Source organism: Scyliorhinus canicula, chromosome 2 (genome assembly GCF_902713615.1).
Source record: "Scyliorhinus canicula chromosome 2, sScyCan1.1, whole genome shotgun sequence".
Classification (NCBI taxonomy): domain Eukaryota; kingdom Metazoa; phylum Chordata; class Chondrichthyes; order Carcharhiniformes; family Scyliorhinidae; genus Scyliorhinus; species Scyliorhinus canicula.
In genome coordinates, this window is record NC_052147.1 from 57,199,695 (window position 1) to 57,214,687 (window position 14,993).

Genomic DNA, 14,993 nt, shown 5'->3' on the forward strand with positions numbered 1-14,993 from the left:
CCATCTATCTCCAGTCTTTGGTGTAACTACTTCCCTGAAGCTCCTATCTATGACCCCCTCTGCCTCCCGAATGATCCGAAGTTCATCCAGCTCAAGCTCCAGGTCCCTAACACGGTTTTTGAGGAGCTGGAGTTGGGTGCACTTCCCACAGATGAAATCAGCAGGGACACTGACGGGAGACACTGTAGGGAGTTTCCCGCCGGCTCTGCCGGTGAGTTCCTCACCACTATCAAATAACAGTTAAGTCACTTTTTTGAGCCCAGAGGAGTTTCTCACTTGTTTAGCCCACACTTGTATTTTTTTCAGCACTGGGGAGTTGAACTCAAAGTGAGTTTGTGGGTCGCCCACATCCCCCACACATGGGCTCAGCACATCACCGTCACCGGAAGTCAGCCTTGTCAAATATTATTTCCCTTTCATAAATCCATGTTGACTTTGTCTAATTCCAGTGATATTTTTGAAGTGTACGCTTACCACGTGCTTTATACTGTAATACTCCAGCAATTTCTCTACTACTGATATTAGAGTAACTGGTCTGTAATTTCATTCTTTCTTTCTCCCTCCATCTTAAGTAGTGGAACTATATTTATCACCCTCCAATCAGCCAGGACTTCCATAGTTTTGGACAAAAGCAACCAATGCACCCATTTCCATAGTCACCTCCATTAGTACACTGGGATGTACATTATCAGGCCTTTTTTTTTAATATCAGCATGCAGAAGTTATATAAAAAACAAGCAAAGTCCCAAAATTGTGTGTTTGTCTGATTTCCTTATAACTTGAATTTGCTTTGCCAACTTACAGCAGAAAATGTTCCTAGATAGCACAACATGGAGTACTCCATTATTCATTCCTGCCCTAATATTGCAACTGAAATTTCAAATCATGGTCTGAGTTACTCTAAAACACAGTTGGTGAATTTACCCACTGTACCACTCGGAAAACATTGGCCTTTTAAAAAATACTCAATGGCATATGCACCAAAATGCTTGTTGCTCAGTGTTTTTAAATTATATTCCAGGCAAGCAGGTTAATTTAGCCAATGTGCAAACCAGTACAATAAAAAAAATAAACACTTTGTAGTCAAGATGTAGAAAAATCATTCGCATTTTAGTTATTTTTACTGTTTCCATAGCCCTCTAATTTTATGGCACAAAAACATTAAATGCAGTTTAACATCCACAAAAATGAATCCCATTTCTCCACTGTCCTCTCCAGTTATTTAATGCAGTGTAAAAACAGACATACTTTAATATCTCACCCATTATACTTGCTTTTCCTAGGCTGGTTATTGATTCTCCATAGTTTCGTCGAGGCAAAACTGGCGAGGTACTGGGACTTGGCATATTTTCCACTTCTGTATGTGAGGTAGATACTGAGGGAGCCGTTGACTGATTCATCGACTCTTTGGCAGGCTTGATATAAGTTGGCCGTACGTCATTGTACTTTGTTAAGACAGTTGTGTTGTACCAATGGATTTGGAGGGGTGCAATATTACTGTAATGTTTCAGGATCAGAGGTTCTAGTCGATAGGCCTACAAATAAATTAAGATTTCACACGTCGGAAGTTTCTGACTCGCGTCATCTTTTAGTGCTTTGCACACTTGAAGTGGCAAAATATAATGGAGACATTACTAGCATGAGAAGTAGAAATGAGAGTTAAAAAATGGATCAAGAGGCTAAACAGAAGCATCGGATACTTGTCATCAATACATATCGCAGAAACCACTAAAGCCAAAAGCGCATACTTCTAATTTTTTTAAACACTTTGCGTTCATCAAGGTAAGGCATGCTGATTTAAGGTATTTAACCTTTGAAACAGGCATGTTTTGCCTTTTGTTCACCATTGCCATTATCAATATTAGAAATATAAATAGGATGGCATGGTAGCACAGTGGTTAGCACAGTTACTTCACAGCTCCAGAGACTCGGGTTCGATTCCCCGCTTGGGTCACTGTCTATGCGGAGTCTGCACGTTCTCCCCGTGTTTCCTCCGGGTGCTCCGGTTTCCTCCTACAAGTCCTGAAAGACGTGCTTGTTCGGGGAAATGGACATTCTGAATTCTCCCTCAGTGTACCCAAACAGGTGTTGTAGTGTGGATTTTCACAGTAACTTCATTGCAGTGTTAATGTAAGCCTACTTGTGACAATAAAGATTCTTAAAAATAAACAAATTCTCAGTTAAGATGTTGAAGCATGGACCAAATAGATACACAGTATTTTTGATTTGCTTGTATCCAGCAGAAATAAGAATGAGTGTGTTCATTATTTCACTAAGAATCCTTACTGTTAACAAAGCAGGCCATTAATTCAGCCTATATTGGTAGCCCAGCTCATCATAGAATTCAGTAGGAGGCTGCCATTCAGCCCTTTGAGTCTGCACTGGCCCCGTGGAAAGAACACCCAACTAAGACCATGCTTCCACACTATTCATGCAACCCAGTAACCCCACTTACCTTTTGGACACTAAGGGGCAATTTAGCATGGCCAATCCACCTAACCTGCACATCTTTGGACTGTAGTCAGACCCTGTAGGGGTTGGAGGAAGTAACAAAAGTCCAGTGATAGTGAGCACTGCTTCTGCAGACTGCTAAAACTCAGGGAAATTGTCCGAAAGGGAACTTGGGGAAGAGGTGATGTCCTTTTAAAAAAAAAAAGTGGTTCGAGAGAGGGAGTAGCAGACACCGAGATCAGAGGTCTAGGTCCATTAATGAAAATTCTAAAAGAGGGAATATATATTTTTTTAAGATTATGTGTGGGCCTGTTGCTTGCAACTCCTGCACCATATGAGAATTTCAGGGTATTTCACATGTGTCGAAAGCATCTCAAGCTCCTTGAGCTCAAGCTCAGGGTTTCTGCATTGGAAGAGCAGCTGAGGTCACTGCAGAGCATCAAGGAGGCTGAGACTTTTAGAACATACAGTGCAGAAGGAGGCCATTCGGCCCATCGAGTCTGCACCGAGCCACTTAAGCCCTCACTTCCACCCTATCCCCATAACCCAATAACCCCTCCTAACCTTTTTGGACATTAAGGGCAATTTAGCATGGCCAATCCGCCTAACCTGCACGTCTTTGGACTGTGGGAGGAAACTGGAGCACCCGGAGAAACCCATGCTGACACGGGGAGAAAGTGCAAACTCCACACAGAGAGTCACCCGAGACCGGAATAGAACCTGGGACCCTGGAGCTGAAGCACATCAGTGCTAACCACAGTGCCACCGTGCCGTAAAGTAAAACAAATGCTTAGATCACTGCACCACGTGGGAGACAAAAGCTTCTACTTTAAATTCACTTTTTAATCTAAATCAGAGTTAATAATAGAGAAATTAAATACTTTGCAATTTGACTACTCTGTATAGTACTGTACACATTCCTAGGTCAAATATGCAGTTTGATGCAGGGTAAAGCTTCCTTTAGTCTGCTTCCATTCCAAACAGCAAAGCATCAGAGTGATATTTGTCTAAATTGCAACCCCAGCCACCATCTATTTTATAGGACTTCGCAGCTAGATTGGACGAGACTTTCATGCCATCAACATGTACCAGATTTGAAACAAGGTGAAAAGTGAAAAGCAAATATATAATCAGCAGTTCTGCAATTGATTTGTTTCATTTTAGCATACTGAATGCTTTGTGGCTCATGGCTATTCAATTCCTCTCTTACCCCTTACTATCCAACTGCACATTTAACAATGGCATTGTGAAGGCCTGAAAGAGAGTTGCTTAAACCCTTAAGGGAAGGAGCACACAAAGAGATGGGAAGAAAAAGCAGATTTGGTGTTTATAGTAATGGGGAGAGGACGAGGACCCGGAGGCAGACAGCAGCACCTAAAAGAGCTATCCAATCTATGGCTCTGGAATGAGTTTTGAGAAAAATCAAGTGCAATGTCACAGGAAAACAGATAGCTGAATGATTCCGGTAAACATCAGGTTGAAATGTTTTGTAATGTACTTTTAAAGTTATATGAATAAAGTACATTTCTGGAAAAAAAAGTTGATTGGTTGGTGAGTCTCTCTCAAAACGTGGATAAATTTAGTAATTGTAAGGTTCTACTAGTTGTAGTAAGGTTCTCCAATAGTAGGAAAGTTTATTAGGTTAGTGAGTATTTCCTATTTATTTTAACCAGGGAATTTCAATCGGGGTAATAAGAATCTAAGCACGGGCAGGGCTAGAGACATTAATTAAAATTTAACTAGTAAAATAATGAATTACTTAAGCACTTTCAAGATGGCAGGTTAGGAGATTTGTGGCGGCTGCAAAATGTAGGAGCTCATTTACAACAACGTGATCCAAGACAAATACATTTGCCTGCGGCAGGAGAACTTTGGCTCAGATTCATTGAGCTGAAGGACAAGCTGAAGCTACTGCGACAGATCAGCGAAGGCAAAACCTACCTGCATACTGTGCTCCAGGAGGCGGTCAGAGCCCTTAGTTAGGGTCATCTGATTTGGTCCATGGTCAGGGACAGGAGGATGTGACTGTCACTGAGGCAGGTATGGGAATCAATGGGGATCAAGAAGGTAGAAATGGAGAAGCCTCAGTCTATACGATTGTCCAATGGTTTGAGGGTTTTGCAGCTTGTGTAGACAAAAGCAGGGGCTGCAGAGTGGATGAACAAACCGACCATGGTGCTGTGGTACAGGAAGCCAATCGTGGGGGTGGGGGAAAAGAGTTAATAGGAATGTAGTGGTTGTCGGGGATAGTATAATCGGAGGAAAGACATTGTGCTCTGCAGACAAAGCACAAGTCTAGAAGGCTATGTTGCCTGCCCAGTGGGAGGATTTCGGACACCTGCTTTGGGTTGGGGAGAACGTGCTATGCGGGGGCGTCCAGTTGTCGTGGTCCATGTAGGTACCAACAACATAGGAAAGAAAGAGTTTCTCCTTAGCGAGTATGATCAGCTAGGCAGTAAATTAAAAAGCTGAACTTCAAAAAGTAAGAATCACTGGATCATTGCCTGAGCCACAAGAAAATTGGAGTGGGATAAATAAGATTAGAGAGTTAAATGTGTGGCTCAAAAATTGGCATGGGAGAATGGAAGTACGATTCATGGGGCACTGACAAAGTGGGAGCTGTATCTTTGGGATGGTCTTCACCTGAGCTGTGCTGGGACAGGTGTTATGGTGAATTGTATAATTAGAGCAGTAGAATAGTGAGTGAGGCAGCATGATGGCTCTATGGTTAGCACTGCTGCCTCATGGTGCCAAGGTCCTGGGTTTGATCCCAGCTCCGGGTCACTGTCAGTGTAGAGTTTGCACATTCTCCCCGTTTCTGTGTGGATCTAACCCCCACAACCCAAAGATATGCAGGCTAGGTGGACTGGCCACGCTAAATTGCCCCTTAATTGGAAGAAAAAGAATTGGGTACTCTAAATTTATTTGAAAAAGCTAAGGAGTGGGGGTGAGAGATCAAGTGAAAGAAGATGTGCTGAATTAAGAGGGGAGAAGGCAAAAGAGCAAGGTAGCAGTAGGATCTGAGTGTGGCAGGAAGAGAGTGTTTAAACCTCAGTGTGCCAACATAGAAGGCCAGGGGTTGAAAAATAATTAAAAAAAACAGAATTAAAGGAACTCTATCTGAATGCACACTACATTCTCTTTTTTTTTATAAATGTTTTTATTCAGTTTTCGTATTTTATATTGAACAAATTACAAATTGTTAGGAGAGAGAAAAAAAAAACAAACAAAAACAAACACGCAAAAATTAACACACATATTTACAGGTAAGCATCTTCGTAGTAGTAACTGCGCCCCCCCCCCCCCCCCCCTCCCCCCCTCAACATGTTTATTTAGCTTGGTTTTGGGCCTTAGCTAGCCATCGAACCCCCGTAACGAACCTGTAGCCCCCCCCCCCCTCCCGCTACCTTCCCCCGACTATTCTTCCTCTTGTACATTGGCCACAAATAGGTCCCGGAACAGTCGCATGAATGGCTCCCACGTTCTGTGGAAGCCGTCGTCCGACCCTCGGATGGCAAATTTGATTTTCTCCATTTGGAGAGATTCCGAGAGGTCGGACAGCCAGTCCGCAGCTCTGGGCGGTGCTGCTGACCGCCAGCCAAACAGGATTCTACGGCGGGCGATCAGGGAGGCAAAGGCAAGGGCATCCGCCCTCCTCCCCAGGAATAGATCTGGCTGTTCTGAAACCCCGAAGACCGCCACTATCGGGCATGGCTCCACCCTCACTCCCACCACTTTGGACATTACCTCGAAGAAGGCTGTCCAGTACTCCACGAGTCTGGGGCAGGACCAGAACATGTGGGCGTGGTTGGCCGGGCCTCTTTGGCACCGTTCACATCTGTCTTCCACCTCCGGGAAGAACCTACTCATACGGGTTCTTGTTAAGTGGGCTCTATGTACCACTTTTAGTTGCGTCAGGCTGAGCCTTGCGCACGTGGAGGTGGAGTTGACCCTATGCAGTGCTTCGCTCCAGAGTCCCCACCCGATCTCCATCCCCAGGTCGTCCTCCCATTTCCTCCTTGTTGCGTCCAGTACGGTGTCGTCCCTATCTACCAGTCGGTCATACATGTCACTACAGTTCCCTTTCTCTAGGATACTTGCGTCCAGTAGGTCTTCCAGTAGTGTCTGTCGTGGCGGTTGTGGGTACGTCCTTGTCTCCTTTCGTAGGAAGTTTTTGAGCTGCAGGTACCGTAGCTCGTTCCCCCCAGCTAGCTGAAATTTCTCTGTCAGTTCGTCCAGTGTTGCGATCCTGTCGTCCGTGTATAGGTCCCTGACTGTCAGTGTCCCCCCGTCCTGCCTCCACCTTTTGAAGGTGGCGTCGGTCAGTGCTGGTTTGAACCTATGGTTGTTGCAGATGGGAGCCCTGTTCGACATTTTGGTCAGGCCAAGTTGCTGCCGCAGTTGGTTCCAGGATTGGAGGGTGGCTGTCACCACTGGGCTGCTGGAGTGTTTTTTGGGTGGGGATGGGAGTGCTGCCGTGGCGAGGGCCCGGAGGGAGGTTCCCATGCAGGAGGCCTCCTCCGCACGCACCCACTCAGCTTCTGGCTCCTGGATCCATCCCCTTACTCGCTCGGCTGTTGCTGCCCAGTGGTAGAATTGTAGATTCGGGAGGGCTAACCCTCCCCTGGTTTTTGTTTTTTGTAAGACCTTCTTTGGGATCCTAGCATTTTTACCCCCCCATACGAACGCCATGATGAGTTTGTCCAGCGCTTTGAAAAAGGCCTTGGGGATGTAGATCGGAATGGATCTAAACAGGAAGAGGAACCTGGGCAGTACGTTCATTTTGATCGTCTGAACTCTCCCCGCGAGGGAGAGCGGGAGTGTGTTCCATCTTTGCAGGTCCTTTTTAACTTCCTCCGTCAGGCTGGTGAGGTTCCATTTGTGGATCCCTTTCCAGTCATGGGCTATTTGGATCCCCAGGTAGCGGAATTTATGTCGGGCTTGTTTGAACGGCAGCCCCTTTAGTGCTGCCCCCCCCCCCCTTGCGGGTGTAATGGGAAGATCTCACTTTTGCTCATGTTGAGTTTGTAGCCCGAGAAGGCTCCAAACTCTTTCAGGAGCGCGATGATTCCGTCCATGCTGCTTTGTGGGTCCGAGATATAGAGGAGCAGATCATCCGCATAGAGTGAGACTCTGTGCTCTCTACCTCCCCTTCGGATCCCCCTCCAATTTTTTGCTGCCCTGAGCGCGATTGCTAGCGGTTCGATTGCTAGTGCGAACAGCAGCGGGGACAGTGGGCATCCTTGTCTGGTGCCCCTGTGCAGCTGGAAGTATTGGGAGTTGGTATTGTTGGTCTGTACACTCGCCATGGGAGCGTTGTACAGGAGCTTTACCCAAGCGGTGAACCCTGTTCCAAGCCCGAACCGCTCCAGTACCTCTATGAGGTATTTCCATTCGACTCTGTCGAAGGCCTTTTCTGCGTCCAGGGAGACGATCACCTCTTGTGTTCTCTCCCCGGAGGGGGTCATTATCACGTTCAGCAGGCGCCTGATGTTCGCGGTCAGCTGTCTACCTTTGACAAAGCCCGTCTGGTCCTCTGTGACCACCTCAGGTACACAGTCTTCTAGCCTTTTGGCTAGGATTTTGGCCAGTATTTTGGCGTCTGCGTTCAGCAGAGATATGGGTCTGTATGACCCACATTCCGTTGGGTCTTTGTCTTTCTTAGGTATCAGCGAGATTGAGGCCTGTGCTAACGTGGGTGGCAACGTGCCCCTAGCTAGCGAGTCTGTGAACATCTCCCGCATGTGCGGGGCCAGCGCTGTCGCAAATTTTTTGTAGAAGTCCGCCGGGAATCCGTCCGGTCCCGGCGCCTTCCCCGCCTGCATGGAGCTAATGCTGTCCATGATCTCTCCCAGTGCTAGTGGTGCTTCCAGATCCCGTTTTCTGCCCTCTCCCACAACTGGTATGTTCAGTCCGTCAAGAAACCGGTTCATCCCAGCCTTCCCCGTTGGGGGCTCTGAGGTGTACAGCTCTTGGTAGAAGGCCTTGAAGGTTTTGTTAATCTTCTCTGGTTCTGTTTCCAACGTGCCTCTGGTATCTCTGATTTGCGCGATTCTCTGCTGGCTGCCTGCTTTCTCAGCTGGTGGGCCAACAGGCGGCTGGCTTTGTCTCCGTGTTCGTATAGGGCCCCGCGTGCCTGGCGGAGTTGGTGTACTGCTTTCCTGGTGGAGAGCAGGTCAAAGTTCCTTTGTAATTCTTTTCTCTCCGCCAGGAGTTCTACAGTCGGGGCCTCGGAGTATTTATGGTCTACCTCCAGTATGGAGTCGACCAGCTTCTGCCTAGCCACCCTTTCCTCCCTATCTCTTTGCGCTTTGTAGGCTATGATTTCCCCTCTTAGTACGGCCTTAAGCGCTTCCCAGAACGTGGAGGGTGAGACCTCCCCGTTTTGGTTGATCTCAGTGTACTCCGCTATGGCCTGCGCTATCCTTTCGCTGAAGGCCTTGTCAGCTAGTAAGGCACCGTCCAACCTCCATTTGGGGCGCTGGGCCCTTCCCGTCTCTAGCCGCACATCCATGTAGTGTGGAGCGTGGTCTGATATCACAATTGCGGAGTATTCCACCTTGTCTATCTCTGGAAGCACCGTTTTCCCCACCACAAAGAAGTCAATTCTGGTGTACACGTTGTGTACTGGGGAGAAGAAAGAGAATTCTTTCTCCCCCGGGTGGGCGAATCTCCAGGGGTCTACTGCTCCCATCTGCTCCATATAGTGGCTGAGTTCCCTTGCCATGTTTGAGGTTTTCCCCGTTCTGGGGTTTGATCTGTCCGTCGTTGGGTCCTGTACACAGTTGAAGTCCCCCCCCATGATTAGTCGGTGCGTCGCTATGTCCGGGATTTCTGCCATGGTCTTTTGGATGAAGCTCGTGTCGTCCCAGTTGGGCGCGTACACGTTAACTAGAACTACCGGCGCCCCATCCAGGGCCCCGCTGACCATGACATACCGTCCCCCTGGGTCCGTAACCGTCTTTGTCGCCCTAAACATTGTCCTCTTGCCAATCAGGATCGCCACCCCCCTGGCCCTTGCCCCATAACAGGAATGATAGGTTTGTCCCACCCAGCCCTTTCTTACCCGCAGTTGGTCCCGCTCCCTCAAGTGCGTCTCTTGGAGGAAGACTATGTCGGCCCTCATGTTTCTAAGGTGGGTGAGGACTCTAGATCTCTTCACTGGGCCGTTAAGTCCCCTTACGTTCCAGGTGACTATTCTGGTGGGGGGCTTCTGCCCCCTTGCTCCTGTGGGGTTAACCATATTTGTCCGGTGGACGCGCCCCTGCCCTCTGGGGTTTCCCTATGTTAGGGGGCCGTCCAGGATGTCCACTATCACTGCTCTCCCCATGCGGTCGGGTCCCTGCGCTCCGGGGTTCCCCCTTGTCCCGGGGACACCCGCCATGGCCGTCCACTTTGTGTCCGCCACGCGGGTAGTCCCCTGCACTCCGGGGGGCCCCTTCACCCACAGACCGTACTGGGTGGGTGCTTGCAGCAGTTCCCTGTTTCGAGCCCTTGTCTGTGGCACTTTGTGGCCCTATTCCCTTACTGGCCTCTTTTGTCCCTTCGTCCCTGCGTTTCCCCTCCCTGGTCTCTCGCCCCCCGGGTGCCCCCCCCCCCCCCGCTCTATCCCTTTCGGGGATACCCCTGTGTACCCCTCCATTGCCCCTCTCTCCCCCATTCCTGTCCCCATTTGCTCTCCCACCTTTGATGGGTGATCCCCCCCCTCCCCTGCCTGGCGCCTTCCCCCCTGTTGGGGGTGCGCTGCGGCCCTGCTCTGTTGCGCGCCCCCTTCGCTAGCTTTCCTGCTAGCACGGTGGCTCCCCTCCCGGAGGTTGCTGTCCCGCTTCCCCTCTCCCCTCTCCAGTACTCCCGTTCCCTCGTGCCGGGGCCTGGCCTCCCACCTGGAGCGGGCCCTAGGGCATTGGGTTGTTTTCCGTTCTGGGTGTTTCTGCCAGGGGGGAGGGGGCTGGCTTTGCCTCGCCCCTCCCCACCCCCCCCGTCGGCATGACGTGTCTCCTTGCCATGGGCCCCTCGTCCCTACTTCCCATGGCGTTTTTCCAGCCCGTGCTCCTCGACGAATCTATTCGCCTCGGCAGGGGCTGTAAAGAAATATTCCTTGTGTTGGTATGTGACCCAGAGTTTTGCTGGGTACAGCATACCAAAACGTACTTTGTTCTTATAGAGAGCTGCTTTCGCTCTGTTGAACTCCGCCCGTCTCTTAGCTATGTCCGCTCCAAAATCCTCGTAGATTCGGATGGCGTGCCCGTCCCAATTGCAGGCTCTATTCTCCTTGGCCCAGCGCAGGATTGTCTCCCTATCCCGGTACCGGTGCAGTCTGGCTATAACTGCTCTCGGTTTTTTCCCCTTCCTTGGGCTTCGGGCGCAGTGACCGATGAGCTCTGTCCATTTCCGGTGGGGTGGGAAAAGTTTCCCGCCCCACTAAGGAGCCCAGCATCGCAGCCACGAATGTTGTGGGACTTCTACCCTCTATCCCCTCTGGCAGGCCCACTATCTTGATATTTTGCCTTCTCGAGCTGATCTCCTGGTCGTCTACCCTGCCCTTCAGGCTCCCCTGTGTTGCACTCAGTTTCACCATTCCCCTCTCCAGGGATATGACCCGGTCGCTCGCGTCAGTCGCTGCCTTCTCCAGCTCTTTAATGGTTGCCCCCTGGGCTTCCAGTATCTTCCCTTGGGCTTCCAGTATCTTCCCTTGGGCATCCACTTTCTTCTCCAATCTGGTCAGAACCTGCTGCACCCCTGACATGGCCCTGGTCGCTGCTGCCTGTGCTGCGGCCTCTGCGTCTGCTTTTAACTCTGCCTTGAATGCCTGCAGCTGCTCCCTCACCACCTCGGCAAAGGCTTCCTTCCAATTCACGCCCCCCTCTAACCCCAGGGGAGAGGTTGCCCGCCCGTCCAGCTCTTCTGGATGCGGCGAAGCATCCTTCCCGCCGCTTCGCGTGTTGACTCGTTCGCCCGAGCTGGCTTTCCCTTTGCCCAGTCTACTTCCGGTGCCCCCTTTCTCTTGGCTCCTTTCTGGCACTTTTTTCTCCCCCTTCCCCTTCATCTTTTCTTCTCTCCTTGTTCTTCTTTTTCCCCCTTTTCCGCACCCTATTTTTATTTTATTTATTATTATATATCTATATATGTATATATATATATATATATATATATATATTTTTTTTTAATTTATTTCCCCTACCCCTTTTCTCTTTACCAGTTTTCTTTTGGGAAGAACAGAAATACAAGTCTCTTTTTTCTTTTTTCCCCACTCAACCAGGAGAGAGAGTCCCTTTGTCTTTGCCACGTGGTGGTCACAGCAGTTGGGGGGGGGGGGGGGGAGGGGCGAGTGGGCCGGTGGTCGCTGCTGGTTGGGGGGGGGGGGGGGGGGTCCCCGCTGCTGGTTGGGGGGGGGGGGGTCCCCGCTGCTGGCTGGGGGGGGGTTGTGTCCCCGCTGCTGGCTGGGGGGGGGGGGGGTTGTGTCCCCGCTGCTGGCTGGGGGGGGGGGGGGGTTGTGTCCCCGCTGCTGGCTGGGGGGGGGGGTGTGTCCCCGCTGCTGGCTGGGGGGGGGGGGGGGGTCCCCGCTGCTGGCTGGGGGGGGGGGGGGGGGGGAAAGAGAAGAGGGGCCCCCGCCGCCGCACCGCTCCTGGCCCGCGTGGGGGGGGGGGGGGGGGGGGGAGAAGAGGGGCCGCCGCCGCCGCACCGCTCCTGGCCCGCGTGGGGGGGGGGGGGGGGGGAGAGAGAGAAGAGGGGCCGCCGCCGCCGCACCGCTCCTGGCCCGCGTGGGGGGGGGGGGGGGGGGGAGGGAGAAGAGGGGCCGCCGCCGCCGCACCGCTCCTGGCCCGCGTGGGGGGGGGGGGGGGGGGGGGGGGGGGAGAGAGAGAAGAGGGGCCGCCGCCGCCGCACCGCTCCTGGCCCGCGTGGGGGGGGGGGGGGGGGGGGGGGAGAGAAGAGGGGCCGCCGCCGCCGCACCGCTCCTGGCCCGCGTGGGGGGGGGGGGGGGGGGGGGGGGGGGAGAGAGAAGAGGGGCCGCCGCCGCCGCACCGCTCCTGGCCCGCGTGGGGGGGGGGGGGGGGGGGGGAGAAGAGGGGCCGCCGCCGCCGCACCGCTCCTGGCCCGCGTGGGGGGGGGGGGGGGGGGGGGGGGGGGGGGGAGAGAGAAGAGGGGCCGCCGCACCGCTCCTGGCCCGCGTGGGGGGGGGGGGGGGGGGGGGAGAAGAGGGGCCGCCGCCGCCGCACCGCTCCTGGCCCGCGTGGGGGGGGGGGGGGGGGGGGAGAGAAGGGGGGCCGCCGCCGCCGCCCCGCTCCTGGCCCGCGTGGGGGGGGGGGGGGGGGGGGGGGGGGGAGAGAAGAGGGGCCGCCGCCGCCGCACCGCTCCTGGGTCGCGTGGGGGGGGGGGAGAGAAGAGGGGCCGCCGCCGCACCTGGCCCGCGTGGGGGGGGGGGGGGGGAGGGAGAGGGGATGGACCTGCTGCTGTTGGGCCCCCCTGTCGCCGCTCCGGCTCCTCCGCTCCGGCTCCTCCGCTCCCGCTCCGGCTCCTCGGCTCCGGCTCCTCGGCTCCCGCTCCGGCTCCTCGGCTCCTCGGCTCCTCCGCCCCGGCTCCTCGGCTCCTCGGCTCCTCGGCTCCCCGGCTCCTCGGCTCCCCGGCTCCTCGGCTCCTCGGCTCCGTCTCCTCGGCTCCCGCTCCGGCTCCTCCGCCGTCCGGCCTGTCGGGGGGGGGGGGGGGGGGGGGGGGGCTGTTCCTCCTGCTGTCCACCGCTTGCGGGAGCCCCTCTCCCTGCGACCTCCTCGCTCGCCGCCCGGAAGTCAAGCCACACTACATTCTCAACAAGATAGATGAATCGATGGTTCAAATTCATGTAAAAATAAGCAGTATAATTGCCATTATGGAGATGTGGCTGCAGAGTGACAAAGACAGAGTGTTTAAGGTTATTTGACATTTAGGAAGGATAGGAAAAAGTGAAAGGAAGATGGAGATTGTTAATAAAGAATAAGAGCAGAACATTAATGAGAGAGGATAAAAGATCAAGGTGTAGAATCAGTTTGAGTGGAGCTAAGAAACAGTAAGGGGTCGTTTACTAGTTGTTGAGGCCACCAAACAGTATAAATCAGGAAATTAGAGGGCATGTAACAAGGGTAATGCAGTAATCCTGGGATCTCAATCTACACATAAACTGGGTGAACCTAATTAGCACTAACGCTATGGAGGATAAATTCCTGGAATGTGTTTTCTTGAACAGTATGTTGAGGAACCAACTAGAGATCAGGCTATTTTAGATCTAGTATCGTTCAATGAGAAAGAGTTAATTAAATATCTTGCTGTAAAGAAGCTTCTAGGAAAGAGTGACCACAATATGATGGAATTTTACATTAAGCTTAAAGTGATATAGTTCAATCTGAAACCAGGGTCTTAAATCTAAACAAAGGGAACTGCAAAAGCCAAAGAGGCAAATTAGCTGTGTTAGATTGGGAAACTGCATTAAAAGATATGATGGTACACATGTAATACCTAGCATTTTAAAAATTAATACATGGTTTACAACAAATTTACATTCCTTTGAGGCATAAAAACCTAGCAGGAAATTATGATCAAAGCATGGCTAAAGACTGCATTAGATCAAAGGAAGAAGCTTATAATATTGCCAAAAGGTAGTAAGCCTCAGTAGCATTCAGGAGCATTTTGAAATTCAGCAACGGGTAACTAGCGAGAAACATAAAAATGGACTATAAAAGCATCTAAAGGGATGCTAAAAGGAATAGATTAGCAAAACCAAAGGGCGGAATTCTCCGCTCCCGTGAAAAATCGGGAAGGCCGCCGTGAACTCGGCCGAGTTTCACGACGGCCTCGGAGGCCGCTCCTCTCACCTTATTCACCCCCACCCGGGGGGCTAGGAGCGGCGCTCCGTTATTCTCGGCCACCGGGCCTTGACGCTTGCGTCAAGGCGGCGCGTCGAGAATGACACGACGGGGGCGCCTATGTGACGTCAGCCGCGCATGCGCAGGTTGGCCGGCTCCAACCCGCGCATGCGCGGCTGACGTCACGACGGCTGACGGCTCAAACCCGCACATGCGCAGTTGCCGTCTTCCTCTCCACTGCCCCCCAAGACGTGGCAGCTTGATCTTGCGGGGCGGCGGAGGGGAAAGAGTGCGTCGCTTTGAGACACCGGCCCGACGATCGGTGGGCACCGATCGCGGGCCAGTCCCCTCCCGAGCACGGCCATGGTGCTCACTCCCCTCTCCGCCCCCCACAAGCTTCAAACGGCACTTTGGCGCCCATGTCCACGACGGCAGCGACCAGGTGTGGTTGCCGCCGTCGTGAACCGGTCGGGAACGGCAGGCCGCCCAGCCCATCTGGGCCGGAGAATCGCCGGTCGCCGTGAAAACCGGCGAGTGGTGATTCTTCCGAGCGGGGTGGGAGAATCGCGGGGTGCACCAGGGGGCATGTCGTGAGTTGCCCGGCCGTCCTGCGATTCTCCCACCCGGCGTGGGGAGTGGAGAATTGCGCCCCAAATGTGGGCCCTCTGCAGGCTGAGACAGGAGAACTTATAATGGAGAATAAAGAAT

The 14,993-nt window shown here is 52.6% G+C and overlaps 1 protein-coding gene across 4 annotated transcripts in view; it reads right to left on the reverse strand.

Annotated features, from left to right (window-relative positions):
• The window catches only part of ddhd1b (DDHD domain containing 1b), a 107,062-nt gene that overhangs the window by 24,752 nt on the left and 67,317 nt on the right, over positions 1 to 14,993 (reverse strand). For all 4 annotated transcript variants that reach the window (XM_038779068.1, XM_038779059.1, XM_038779076.1 and 1 more), the window contains one exon: positions 1,262 to 1,535. In XM_038779068.1, coding sequence (XP_038634996.1) covers positions 1,262 to 1,535 — 274 coding nt within the window. The remainder of the gene's footprint in view (positions 1 to 1,261; positions 1,536 to 14,993) is intronic.